Genomic DNA, 14,500 nt, shown 5'->3' on the forward strand with positions numbered 1-14,500 from the left:
GACTCCGTTCTGCTAATCCTCTGGTGGTTTTCTGGGTTATTTAGGCAGGTGTAGGTGGAATCTAAGTGATCAGCAGGACGCGCGGTGAGCCCAGCGTCCTCCTACGCCGCCATCTTCCCTCCCTCCCATACTATATCTTTCTTTGGTTTTAGAAGCATTTATATTAAATAATGGAAGTACTCCTATGTTGAAATTTCATATTGTGACAGACATTTTAAATGATTTTGTGTAAATATTTAAAACATCTTTATATTTGCATAAATCATTTCCAGGTACAAGAGTTGATGATGCTAAGGCCCTGATAACAGACAGTGGACTTAAAATTCTTGCTTGTGATGACTTGGATGAAGCTGCTAAAATGGTAAGCAGGCTATGATAATCTAGGGACAGATTTGCGAAGTGTGTAAGATGGATGATAGGTGTAAGGGGTCCAGTGCTCCTAATATGCAGCTAAAACACTCATTATTAGCAATATTAGCCTGTTCATTTTAGAATCTAAGTTTTATTTATTTATTTATTTATTTGACAGAGAGTGCGCACATATATGCACGTGGAAGGTGGGGGTGGGGAGGGGTAGAGGGAGTAGGAGAGAGAGAGTCTTAAACAGGCACCACGCTCAGCACTGAGCCTCAGCCAGCCCAGGGCTCAATCCCACAGCACTGGTTCACGACCTGAGCTGAAGTCGAGTTGGATGCTTAACTGACTGAACCACCCAGGCACCCATAATTAATTTATTTTTAAAGGATTTTTTGTTTTATATTATATAGATATTGCGTGGTTCTAAAGTCAAAACTATAAAACAAGGTATATTCAGAGAATCTAGCTTTTATACTCATTCCCTGTTTCTTCTTTCCCCACACATAACCACTTTTTTTTTTTTAATATATGAAATTTATTGTCAAATTGCGTAACCACTTTTTAAAAGAGGTCTTTAGGGGCGCCTCCGTGGCGCAGTCGGTTAAGCATCCGACTTCAGCCAGGTCACGATCTCGCGGTCCGTGGGTTCGAGCCCCGCGTCGGGCTCTGGGCTGATGGCTCGGAGCCTGGAACCTGTTTCCGATTCTGTGTCTCCCTCTCTCTCTGCCCCTCCCCTGTTCATGCTCTGTCTCTCTCTGTCCCAAAAATAAATAAAAAATGTTGAAAAAAAAATTTAAAAAAAAAATAAAAAAATAAAAGAGGTCTTTAGTTCATCCTTCCAATTTTTAAAATGATAAGCAAATAATGTGTGTGTGTGTGTGTGTGTGTGTGTGTGTGTGTATGTATGTATCTGTGTGTGTTTGTCTACATTTCTCACATTATTTGATGGTAATATGTATTTTACCTCACTTTTTTTACTTAATAACCTATCTTGAAGCACACTCCATAGTAGACATAAAGGTGTTTTGAAAATGAGAACTTTTGATTCTTTCCTACCTTTGTTTATAGACATTTTATGGAATACTCTGGGGCTATATGGTTTAATCAGCAATAGGCTTTTGAGATTTGCTAAGTTAGTATGTTACAATTTTGTAAAAATAATAAAGGTCTTTTGTCCTTCTTTGGGACATACTTTGGGAAAGTACTCACTGGTAAATAAAAATCAATTGCACTTTAGTGACACAGGGACTTACACTTAATCTTGAGTTTAAGATTTTGAGCAAAGAAATGGTAGACAGAAGGTGTTCCAGAAAGCTTTGTGGACATGGAAAGAAAGTAGAAGAATCAATAGAATCTTGATTAAATAGACCCCTGACAGATAAAAGTGAGCAGGTGGTTTAATTTGTGACTAGTGTTTTTCTTCTGACTATGAGATTATGGAGGTTATAATAGTATAGATGATAATACGGTGATGATGATGATAGTAGCAGCTGCTGCCATTTATTGCTTTTTGTGCATGCAATGCTAAGCTTCCTCTACAGGTATTATCTCATTACAAATGTGGTTATATAATTTCTGGTTTTATAGATGTGGAAACAGAGGCTAAATAAATTATTCATCAAGATCACATCATATGTATCGGAATGGGATCTGAACCCAAGGGGCCTAACTTCAAAACCTTCTCTTTACTACTCTCTTGGGCAGGAGAGAAGCTGAATTTGTTGTTTGTTTTTTCACATGTTTATTTTGTGTAATGTTTTGTATGGTACCAGCTGGTTAGTCTTAGATTATAGAGACAACATTGCAATTCAGCTTGATGAAAAGTAAAATACTAACTAACTCCACCCAAGCTCCTATCCCAATATTGCAAGTTAAGGTGTGTACATATTATTTAAACAGATTTTTATTGAGATGTGCTTTGCACTGTGTGGCATCCAGCTAAGACAATTACAGTTTCTATCTTTAAAAGAGAAAAAAATTTAAGCAATAAAAAAGATTTATATACATATATCACACATATATATTCAATTGGAATATGTATAAAATATATATACATCTTCAATCAGAATATATATAAAATCAGTAAGTATTGAACTGAGGCATGAGTTGTGAATAGTGTCAGATTTGACTATACTTCAAGAGTGGCAAATGCTTGTAAGAGTGTGAAGTGATTTATAACAATGTCAGAATAGCCCAGATGTTTTAAATGAAAAAGACTTAATGTGCATTAATTTCACATTCATCAGTAGTTCTCATTTTATGGTTTCGTGAAGAGATAAAAGATGCTTTGTGTTTTCCTTTCAGGTTGTAAAGCTCTCTGAAATAGTGACCTTAGCCAAGCAAGCCCAAGTGGACGTGAAATTTCAGTTGCCGATCTGATCCGAGAACCCAGAGGATGGCTGAAGGTTTTAAATGTGATATGATCATTAAAAATACTGTGTTCTGTATTATCATTGTTCCTTTTCTCTTGATTGTGTGGAGATTGTAATTGCCAGCTCGGCACAAAAACTTTTAAAAGCATTTGCTCTGCATTTAATTCTCTGTTCAGAGTGGGCTCTTTGTGTAAAGAATGTGTAACGCAGTGATCTCTTTTTTTTGTTGCAACCTTCTTTTTTACTTCTATGGAATGTCACTCGCAGTATGCCCGTTTATTGTTAGATACAACATTCTTCATTGATACGAGTCCTATGAATAAAATAAATATGAAGATAAAGCTTTATTCTTTAGCTCTAGAAATATATGTAATTTAGCCTCATTAGTATTAGTAGAGCAATGTATTAAAACAATGTTTTCTATAAGAAGCGTTTATCTTCAGAACCAAATACCTATCTAAATATATCAATTACTATTTATAAACAGAGCCTTCAAACACTCCCCAAAATATTCTTTTTAAGTATTTCAGTGAAGTAACTTGTTATTTGAACATTGTTTTAACCATTACAAAACACTGATTACTGTAAGTTTTCATGATCCTGTGGTATTGATAAGAACCTGTAGGTTTATATCAAATAAAAGGTATATTCACTAAGGACTTGGCAGACAAAATTAATAATGTCAGTTTAAGTTAATAAAAATCTCTCAGTGTAACTCAGATTAATGTTTTTTTTTTTCTTTTTCCTTTTCTAAGTAAACACAGTAGACGGTGATGTGTTCATCATTGCACTAAACATCTCCAAGGAACTGATTTGTAGATCACGTACTGGGGCATGACATTACATATTATGGAGCTACCTACAAATATTTCCCTTGAATTCTGATATTTATGTGTGAATCATCTAGTACTTTCTTTAAAAAAAACCCACAAACATGTTTTCCTTTGTGTCCTTGTGTGTGTATGTATCAGGCTTTTGTTCATTGCTTAGAACAGTTGATATTTAACTGTTAACAGTGTTCATATCATGTGATTAACTGTGTAGATACCATGGAAGGAAAAATCAGTCCAGCAATGACTATGTAACCATACTGGTGAATATAAGGACTTCTACCTATTTTGATGTTCTTAATATGTGATCATTACACTCACACACTATGAGAGACTGCATAGCATGGCGATTATGAGCACAGAATTTGAAAGCAGTCTGTCTGGTTTGAATCTTGGCTCCCTTACTTACTACCTATAAGAATTTGGACAAGTTTTTAAATTTCAGTGTATCTCAGTTTCCTTAGCTCCTTTCTCATCCTGACTAGAATTATTTAGTGGGGAAAGGGAGACATAGAGAAGGACAATGGGTGGTGGAGGGGGAAGGAGAAAGGAGAAAAATTATATAAAGAGAATAGGTAATATATTCAAGTCAACTATACATATATCATTATCTATTAGTCTTTCTTGCTCATATATTAAGAGACTAAATTAGAGCCATAAAACTATTGAAAGTTGTGATAAAGTTATAATTAAAAGTCCAAAACTTTGGCTTTTAATTAAAAAAAAAAATATTCCAAAGAATGCTAGCCAATGATGAGAAGAGATTGGCATTTTGTATTAGTTGGGGTCTAGTCAGGAATTTAAAACAATGCTTGGTATTTTGGAGAGGATATAACATAGGCTGTGGGTAATACTAGTGTTTCAGTTATCTAGACTTGCATGATAGATGGCCCTAAAATGTGATTTTCAGACAACATTTACCTCATAGTTTCAGTGGGTCAGTGATTTGGAAGCAGTTTAGGTGGTTTTGCTGCCATAGTCATTTGAAGGCTTGACTAGGGTTGGAGGACCTACTTACAAGATGGCTCACTCACATGGCTGTTGGCCAAAGGCCTCAGTTTCTTCCCATGTGGGCCTGTTGACAAGGCTGCTTTAACGTCCTTGTGACATGGCAGCTGGCTTCACCCAGAGCAAGTGATCCAAGTGAACAAGGGTTGGAAGCCACGGTGCCTTTTGTGTTCTTTTAAAAAAATTTTTTATGTTTGTTTATTTTTGAGAGCGAGAGAGACAGAGCATGAGTAGGAGACGGATAGAGAGAGAGGGAGATGCAGATTCTGGAGCAGGCTCCAGGCTCTGAGCCGTCAGCACAGAGCCTGATGCGGAGCTCTAGACGGGGAGATCATGACCTGAGCCAAGGTTGGCTGCTTAACCAACTGAGCCACCAAGGTGTCCCCCTTTTGTGTTCTCATTTCCTTGTCACTTCTGCCACCCTCTTTGTTAGGAATGAGTCACTGAGTCCAGCCCACAAGAGGAGGGTAGTTCAGCTCCATTCTTGAAGGGAGAAGTATCAAAGAGTTTATCAACATATTTTAAAGCCATCACCACTTAACGCTGGGAACCTGAAAGAGCAGGTTGGTTGCTGAGTTAACTTGGAGCTAAGACTGAGGTAGTGAGGAGAATCTGGGAGCTGGGAAGGCTTCTGGCGCTTGCGGCCCTGATAAGGAGAGTGCCTTGGCTGGCATGGGGAAACCCTGCCTCAGTGGTGGTCCCAGGAGAACCACAGGAACGTTTATCAGGGAAGGCAAGGAATGAACTGTTTCTAGGATAGAGTGATCAATGGTGGCAAATACAGCCAAGAAGTCTGTGGAATTGAAACAGTATCTAGTGGAACTGAAACAGGATGTGACAGCTTGGTAAGAATGACTGCAGTGTAATGGTGTGGAGGATGTGGGAGTTGAAACAACTGCCTGGTAGCTACTTGGACACCCTCCCACTGCTTCCCCGAAGCATCACTTCACCCTTGAATATTCTTTTTACAGGCTTGATACTTCCGTCCCTACAGCCCTACCTGCTTCGCGTGAAAAAAAGCCTACTTTAACATGTGAATTCTTTCTGTTACAGTTGAGTAAATCCATATAAACGACTACTTTCTACAAAGAATATAACCAATTTTGACTATGATATCAGCCTTACAGCAGAACCTAGGATACCAAGCCTGATAGATATTCGTACTTTGTAGCAGATGGGATTTTAGAAATCCACACATTAAGGGGGGGGGGGGGGGGGGGCATGTTACAATAAAAACAAAGGGAAGGAGGGAAGAAAGAAAAAGAAAAAAGAAGGCAGGCAAACAGTACAACCCCAACAACCTTAGCAGGACATTGAAGTTTTTAATTTTTAAAAAATATTTTGGTGAGTTGTTTCTGCCTGGCTAAGAATTTTATTTAAAAAATTTTTAAAAATGTTTATTTATTTTTGAGAGAGAGAGATACAGAACGGGAGCAGGGGAGGGGCAGAGAGAGAGGGAGACACAGGCTGTGAGCTGTCAGCACAGAGCCCAATGTGGGGCTCAAACTCCTAAGCCTTCGAGCTGTAAGATCATGACCTGAGCCGAAGTCGGCCGCTTAACTGACTGAACCACCCAGGCACTCAGAAAGAATTCTGTTTAAAGAAATGTTAAGAGCATGGGCGTAAATGTTAGCAGGCTAGGGGGCAAGTGTACTGTAATTACTATCATGCTCTTTTGTCCTGTTGAAACACAAGGAAGCGGGTGAGAGAAGACCTGTGGAAAAATCAGTTACCAGATTTGTGTGATTTATTGGGTGGTAGTAGAAAATCTAAACATTTAGAGGTCTGCACTGTAAAATGAGGAAAGAACAAAAGGTTGGTAATTCAGTTGTCTAAAGTTTGATTTAAAACAAAGAGGTGAAGGCGAAGGGATAAAATAATAATTATTTAAAAGTTGGTGTCCCAAGTGACAGCCCGAGGAGAGGACTGGGCAAGGGAGGGACTTGAGGTAATAAAGCCAGGCATCCCGGGGCACCAGCATTTTCTGCCCTCCTCCTCCCCCTCCCCCCACCGCCCCTACCCGCCTGAGTGTTCTCAGGATGGACTCTAGGGCAGTCTCTGTTCTCCTTTAAAAAAAAATCTAGCTCTGTCAGCTTCCTTTTCCACTTTGAGGAAATTTGAGGGTCTTTGTTATTCATGACCTGGCCTCAGAAGGAGATGACTATGAACAACTTCTGTTTCTTCCCCAGTAACCAGCCGTTTCTCTTTTCCGTGTCTTTCAATCTTGTGTGTACGCGGTGGCTTTCCTGTGTATTGCTTCCCTAAATGTTTAGTGGGGAGGGGGAACTGCCGTGCAAGCCACCCCCACTTCCCTTCCTTCTCTTGACCTTCTCACTGATGGTGCAGTCAGCAGCAAACTTCCACATCACCTCCTGTGTCATCCATTGTTACTGCTTTCATTCCTCTGGCTTTAGGCTTTACCTACATGAACAAGCAAATATGTGAGGACTCCTGGACTTCACCTGACCCTGTCCATTAGACAGAATAACAGTCCCTTCACAGTTATCCACACCCTAACCCCCGGGAACAATGTGTACGTTACATTGTATGGCAAAGGGATTTTGCAGCTGTGATTAAGGCTGTGGACCTTAAAATAGGGAGATTATCCTGGATTATCCCTGTAGGCTTGTTTTAGTCTGTTTGGGCTTCTACAACAAAATACCAGAGACTGGGTGCTTATAAGCAACAAACTTATTTCTCACACTTCTGGAGACTGGGAAGTCTAAGATCTCCAGGCACTGGCAGATTTGGTGATTGGTGAGAGCGTGCTTCCTAGTTGATAGGCGATGCCTTCTCACTATATCCTCACATGGTAGAAGGAAAGGGCTAGGGAACTCCATGGGGTCTCTTAAAAGAGCACTAATACCATTCAGGGCTCCACCCTCATGATCTGAGCGTCTCCCAAAGGTCCCACATCCGCATAATATCCACATTGGGTATCAAGTTTCAACGTAGGAATTTTGGAGGGACAAATATTCAGTCTATAGCAAGGCCCAATCTTATCGCTAGTCCTTAAAAGCAGAGAACATTCTCCAGCTGGAGGCAAGATGGGTGTGGCCAAAGGGGACGTTGAGAGATTCCAACATGAGGAGAATTCAGTATACTATTGCTGCTTCTGAGATGTAGGAATCCATGTGCCAGGACCACAGAGAGGCCTGCAGCTGAGGGCAGCCCTCAGCCGACAGCCAGCAAGGAAATGAGGATCTCAGTCCTACAGCTAAAAGGAACTTGATTTTGCTAACAATTGGAATGCATTTGGACATGGCTTCTTTCCAGAGCCCCCTTATGACAGCAGAGCTGGCTGACACTTTGATTTTGATTTTGTGAGACTGAACAGAGAAACCAGGCAAAGCCTATCTGGACTTCTGAGCTACAGAACTGTGAGATAATAAATATGTGTTGTTTTAGGCTGCTAAATTGGTGGTAATTTGTTATAGCAGCAGTAGGAAACTTAATATGCTAACCTATTCATACTAGTACATATTAGTTATAAAAGAGAACTCCTCTCAAACTGAGGTGAAGGGCCATTTTGTAAAAATTAGAAATTTAAATTTTTCTAATCTGTCATGTACTGATTCTTTTATAAAATAAAATCAATTACTAGAAGAAATGAATTTTTTACCTACAAAACATGAGCCCCAATTCTTTATTTTTATTCGATAGCATAAAACTTCAAATTGCTAAAAAGTGTCCAAGTGTTTAGTCTTAACCGCTTTTCTCTTGCAGATTTGTGAACTGTTAGTGGACCAGATCAGCATCAGTCCACAGATTACATTTTGAGTAGGACTGAGAAAAGCTCCCTCACATCCAGTTGTGAGGATGTAAACATTCGAATTGGAAGGAGGATGTAAACACATCTAGGGTTGAGAGGCTCAGCAGTGAATAGTTTGTAGTCAATACGATAGTACTCACAGCTTTCTAAATTTGTGAAGCAATTGCCATCAGTCAAAAAAGCCACAGATGGCTGTGTGCCCTGGTGCGTCTAGTCAATGCCAATACAGAAGATCAGTTGGGCAAGTTGGGGTATGCAATGAAAGGGTGGCCTGAGCTTCATGTCTGGGTTGTATGTTGCTAATTTGAACAGTAACATGGTCACTGTCTTTGGGAGGAATTGACCGACCACCACTTCAGACCTTGCAGTCAAGGATTTCAGAGTGATAGTTCCAGGGTGATGGGATGGACATTTCATCATCTGGGAACTAGAGACAAACCTTAAATGGTTTAGAATTTTTCCTATGCTCAGTTCTAAAAGCAGAAAAGCATCTTTTTATTCTGTTTCTGATATATGTGTGTGATGAAACCAGCCTCGTTTTGGAAAAAGAGACCATCGTTTCAGTGAAAATGACACACAGTCATTGTAAAAACAAATAAAAACCCCACTGATACATAAAATACAAAGACAAGTAAGTTCAGTCACAACACCAGAACCCAGAGATAACAACTGTTAGCAGTTTGGTAAATATTCTGGTCTTCTCTACATGTGAACATATGTGCACAGATATATGAATGTACTTTTACATAAATAGGATCAAATTCTATACCACGTGCTTTTCTTCAGTAAACACTTGGGCATCTTTCCATCACGTCCAATACAGGTCTACATCATTTTTCATGACCGCACACACAAGAGAATGCGTGTACCATTGTTTTACATACCCAATCTCTCACTGTTGAAATTTGTTTTCCACATTTTTAACGTTCTGAATGAAAGAGGTGAAGGTTCTGGTGCATAAACTGTCCTTCGGATAAAAACCCCTAAGTGGGTTAGCTGTGTAAAAGCATAACTCTACTTACCATTTTCTGGCAGTAGCTGAACTGCTTTGCAAGAAATCTGTACTGGTTACTCTCCCATTCACAGTGCATAACAGTTTTTCCGCGTCTTTGACAACAGTGCGTTGCTAATTCCAATGGGTAAAAGACAGGTCTTTCCTGTTTAATGTTGATGAGGCTTTCATCTGTTTACTAGTCATTTGTGCAGGAGCGTGTGTGTGTGTGTGTGTGTGTGTGTGTGTAACTTCCATTTCATGTTCCTCGAGTATTTTTTTTTTAATATTTATTCATTATTGAGAGATAGATACAGAGCATGAGCAGGGGAGGGGCAGAGAGAGGGAGACACAGAATCTGAAGAGGCTCCAGGCTCCGAGCTATCAGCACAGAGTCCGATGCAGGGCTCAAACTCACAAACTGTGAGATCATGACCTGAACTGGAGTCGGACGCCCAACCGACTGAGCCACCCAGGCGCTCCCCCTTGAATATTTTTTTATTGGCTGTTCATTCTTATTGATATTTAAGAACTTTTTGCACATTTGAGATTAACCATTTGCCTATTATATATTACATGTCTTATATGTGATATTTACAAATTGTGGTAAGAACACTTAACATGAGATCTAGCCTCTTAACAGATTTTTAGGTGCACATACAGCATCGTTTACTACAGGACAGGGTTGTACAGCAGATGTGTAGAACTTACTCATCTTGCATAACTGAAATTTACACCCATTGAGTAGCAATTCCTCATTTTCCCCTCCCCTCCAGCCCCTGCCAACCACCATTCCAATCTCTGTTTCTATGACTTTGACTATTTTAGATACCTCATTTAAGTGGAATCATATAGCATTTGTCCTTCACATATGTCATCTTTAATGCAATCAAATGTACCAACATTTATGGTTTATGGTTTTCATGATATACTTTAAAAGGCTGCACTTATTTTGGTATTAGTTCTGAGCTTGAGTTATGGGAATGCAGATTTTAATTCTCCCTACATGGCTGGCCAGTTCCCAAACACTGTTTGCTATTTCACCCATTCCCTACCAGTTTTGGAGTGCCATCTTTTTCAGGTACCAATTTCTTGTATGTTCCTAGGTGTATATGAAGTTAGCATTTGCAGGGACACTTTTTATTTAACTTTTACTTGGGCTAGGAGGTAGGAAAGTGTTGAAACCATAACAGGGTGTGGCAGGGGAAGCCCGTTTCCCCCTTCAGTCATTTAGCTATCAAAGCTATCGGCGTTTGTGTGTGAAAAATTGAAATTTCCTCATTCTGATGATTCAGATTCTACTGGAGGAAAACTAAGCTACAGTACATCAGATGTATAAGACAGTGGGGGCTGATAAGGAAGAAGTGGAAATAATTGGTCTGAGTGTTGATCCACTTTGTGTCTGGCGTGGCATAACTCTTGTGAAGTGAGAAGGCATAGATCTGAGTCTTTTTATCTGATCTTTTCTTACTGCTGGAGGAGGTCAACAAAAGGACATGACCACTGGTTGATCTCTGAACTAGATCTAAGCCATCAGAGGCTCCTCACCTGCTCCCCATCTTTGAAAGATACCTTCTGCCTGTTGGCCATTCCCTCAGCTGGAGCCATTTTCAAGGACGCCGCCGTGAAAGCGTAACATGTAATTGAGACCATCTGGACTAAATATGTGACCGAACCCAGCGCCAGCCTCTATATAAACTTAAGATTATGGCGGGCAGGTGTGAACATCTACTTGTCTCTCGTTTGCCCAAGATAAACCTCGTAAGTAAGTCCCCTTGCTTATTGAGACAGCCACCTACCAGTCTGGAGTGGCCTGTCCCTTTCTTCAGGCTCTCCTTGTCCCTCTGTGTTTGGGAGTCAGTTTGTGACCCACCATTTACTCTGGGAAGGATGCTGAAGAGTGACGGCCAAAGGACCGGTATAAACAAGTGGGTCATGGCTTTCTTCAAAAGTGTGATTCAACTGATATGGACCATGTTTTCAGCTTGTGAGAGCTTTTTCATTATGAGCCAACTTTTTAAAAACCAGAGACTTCACTTGCCCAGGCTGTCGGTTCTCATGTGTTTGGTATCATACGTGTCAGTGTGAAACATTCACCCTTGTGGAGACCGCTGACCAGGTAAGAGGCTGTAGCCGACTCCTCTCCACTGGCAGACCCAGCGTTCCTGACCTGTGGTGCCTATTCTGGCTCCTTGGCGTTCACCCTGTGGTTTAGATTCTGCCCTTGATGCCTGTTCTGGTGTACTTGACTGTGTACTGAGATCAGTTGCTTGGCTGAGCATTAATGCCACAACAGACAAATGTAATTTTTACGGTACAGCACCTGGCCTAGTGCCCATCTTATAGAGGTATCATTGTTTGTTTGTGTTTTAAATGTTTATTTACTTATTTAGAGAGAAGCATGAGCAGGGGAGGGGCAGAGAGAGGGAGAGAGAGAGAGAATCCCAAGCAGGCTCTGCACTGTAGGCACAGAGCTGGATTCAGGGCTCTATCCCACGAACCGTGAGATCATGACCTGAGCTGAAATCCAGAGTCAGACGCTTAACCGACTGAGCCACCCAGGCGCCCCTAGAGGTACCGTTGTTGATAAGGCACTGTAGTGAGGGGATTTTAAAAACTGATAGCCCATTTTACTTTGTCACTGGAGTGCCAGGTGATTTAACTTCTAGCCATGTCCCCGAACCTGCTTACTTGAACCAGGCTTTGGCATGCCAGTCAGTTACGGGATTGTGAGAGAAATGCCATTCGAAGGAAGTCCATTATGTTGAAATTTCCTCACTGAGAAAAATGTTGATTGAAATCCCGGCTATTTCTAAGATGAGAAAGTTCTGTTAAAATAAGAAATCAAAACCGAAGGACCCATTGTTCCTCAAGTCAACATAATTGAAAATTCAGTATTGTACTGAGCAATGGGCTACCCAGAGGCAAGAATCCTATGAGGTTAATGGCAGTTAAACAGGGGCCAAGGGCAGGCTGCCCCAAAATGTGCCACCTTGGCATATTGATTATTGTAAATGAAAGTTAAGAAACCGTCCATGCAGAGACCCTTAGATATTCTTTTGTTCCCCTGAAAGCAAAAATCAATTTTCCATATGAAATGTACCCTCCCTGAACTAAGTGGTAAAAAAGACATCCTTATTGCCAGAGACAGGAATTTTAAAGCCAAGAAAGCTGTAGAAACAAACCTTGCTACTTTTTTTTTTTTTTAAACTAATCTACAGCTCAAATTCTGCTTAGAATTTCTTACTAATTAAAGCTCCCAAACACCTGTTTTCTTTATCAGGTCAGTTCCTCGCAAATTTATCGTCTCTTTTTCTAAAAAGTATAAAAACTGCATGCCTTGGTCATTTCTTGAGGTCTCAATTTCATTATTAGGGCTCCACACACATGCAATAAAGCTTTTTTTTTTTAATTTCTGTTAATCTGTCTCATGTCAATTTAATTCTCAGTCCAGCTGGAAGACCTTGAAGGATAGAGGAAGAATTTATTCTTCCCTACACCACACACTGGGTTGCTTCAACAGTAAATGACAGACAGACTGGAGGGCAAAGCCTGTTTACTATATGAGCAGTATTGGCTTTAGTTGATCAGCTACACTGTGGTTATATGCTTTCTGAAAACACGGCAAGGACAAAAATTCTTAATGCCTACTTTTGGCTTTTGTTTTTTTGGCAGCTGTAAAATCGTGTGAACAATAAGGTCTTTTTTTGCAGTCTCAGCTGACCTCGTCCAGTAGTTCCCAGGTTTTCGTGTACATAAAAAAATCTTTCGGATGCCTGTTAAGCAGGTGGTTTCCTAGGTCTCCTAACCAGAGATGCTAATGCAGGAGACCTGGCAACATGCAGGTTTAATAAATTCCTTAGGTGATTCTAATGCAGGTGGCCCTTTGAAAAACAATGGATTGGGGCAGGGGTAGGAGAAGATGAGTTGATACTGTTTTATGCACCTACTGTGTACCAGACTTGGTCATGCCAGGATACCTCATTTCGGTGGTTCCCTCCCAAACCTCAAATACTGTTCACCCGGTCTAGAAATAATATATGTGTGTGTTAGGACCCATACCTAGGGAATTGTCCCTTTTGGTTTGAAGTTTCCTATTGTCCTTTAGATACCCCAGGAAAAAGCCATCATTTGATGCCTACCATAATGCTATTGAAAGTGCCAGTCTCTGAGCTATTTGTTACTGATTTGCAACCAGGTAAGGATCTTCTGCCAGGATTTTAAGTCAATTATGTGACTACGCACACAGTCTAGTTCTCCTGATAAATATTTTTGTCTTGGCAGCAATATTTTTCCAATGAAGGAAGTTTCAGTGTTTTGATTTATGAGCTGGTGTAAGTTCTTAACTTGTCACCTGCTGGTAACAAATGGATTCAGGGACCATACTTTGAGTAGCGCTGCCTTAATAGACATTTGAACCTTCGGGGGGTAAAAACAAACCACTCTGAGTGAAGAGATAAGACTCTGAGTGGAAAAGCTCCCAAGAGACAACCGCAGAGGAACCAAATACCAACACTGCTTCACCAGTGGCTTTTATAAAAGCTGCCGAAACTCATGCCTCGTGATTGGCTTGGTTTCTTTTCCTTGCGTAGCCTGTCCTCCAGTGGAGGCGGCAATGAGAAGAGAAACCCAAAATATGTTGCCCAGAGAAGAGGACTAACTTAGTTAATCTGCAACTCCTGGATTGACTGAAATCTGAGGATGGAAGTGTAGACGAGTCAAATGTTTCCCTCAAGGAACTTTGAAGCTGAGTTTTTGCTGGGACCCTAATGAATACTTTTGAATGTCATTATAGAAGAAATATCCTTGAGGGGCGCCTGGGTGGCTCACTCGGTTAAGAGTCTGACTTTGGCTCAGATCATGATCTCGAGGTTTGTGAGTTCGAGCCCCACATTGGGCTCTGTGCTGATAGCTTGGAGCCTGGAGCCTGCTTCGGATTCTGTGTCTCCCTCTCTCTCTGCGCCTCCCCTGCTCATGCTCTGTCTCTGTTTCTCAAAAATAAATAAATGTTAAATTATTTTTTAAAAAGAAGAAATATCCTTGATATTAATTACTATTGCATTAAGTGTTACTTTACATAGATTAAATTGTTTCATTTCCTAAATTGTTCGGCTTAAATGGGAATACTTGATAATAAGTAACTGAAAGGATTGCCATGGTCTCTTCTAAT

At 40.4% G+C, this 14,500-nt stretch overlaps 1 protein-coding gene across 3 annotated transcripts in view; it reads left to right on the forward strand.

Moving 5' to 3' along the window:
- Positions 1-11,764, forward strand: part of SUCLA2 (succinate-CoA ligase ADP-forming subunit beta) — a 60,314-nt gene extending 48,550 nt beyond the window's left edge. For 2 of the 3 annotated variants that reach the window (XM_040448435.1, XM_040448434.1), the window contains exons 10-11: positions 273-361; positions 2,662-3,447. In XM_040448435.1, the coding sequence (XP_040304369.1) occupies positions 273-361; positions 2,662-2,736 (164 nt within the window). In that variant the 3' untranslated portion in view covers positions 2,737-3,447. Of the gene's footprint in view, positions 1-272; positions 362-2,661; positions 3,448-9,545; positions 9,556-11,754 lie in introns of those variants that run through there. The other variant, XM_040448436.1, reaches the window with a different exon arrangement.
- The last annotated feature ends 2,736 nt before the right edge of the window (positions 11,765-14,500 follow it).

The sequence above is a fragment of the Herpailurus yagouaroundi genome, unplaced genomic scaffold (genome assembly GCF_014898765.1).
Source record: "Herpailurus yagouaroundi ecotype Mexico unplaced genomic scaffold, PumYag 197, whole genome shotgun sequence".
In the NCBI taxonomy this organism is placed as follows: domain Eukaryota; kingdom Metazoa; phylum Chordata; class Mammalia; order Carnivora; family Felidae; genus Herpailurus; species Herpailurus yagouaroundi.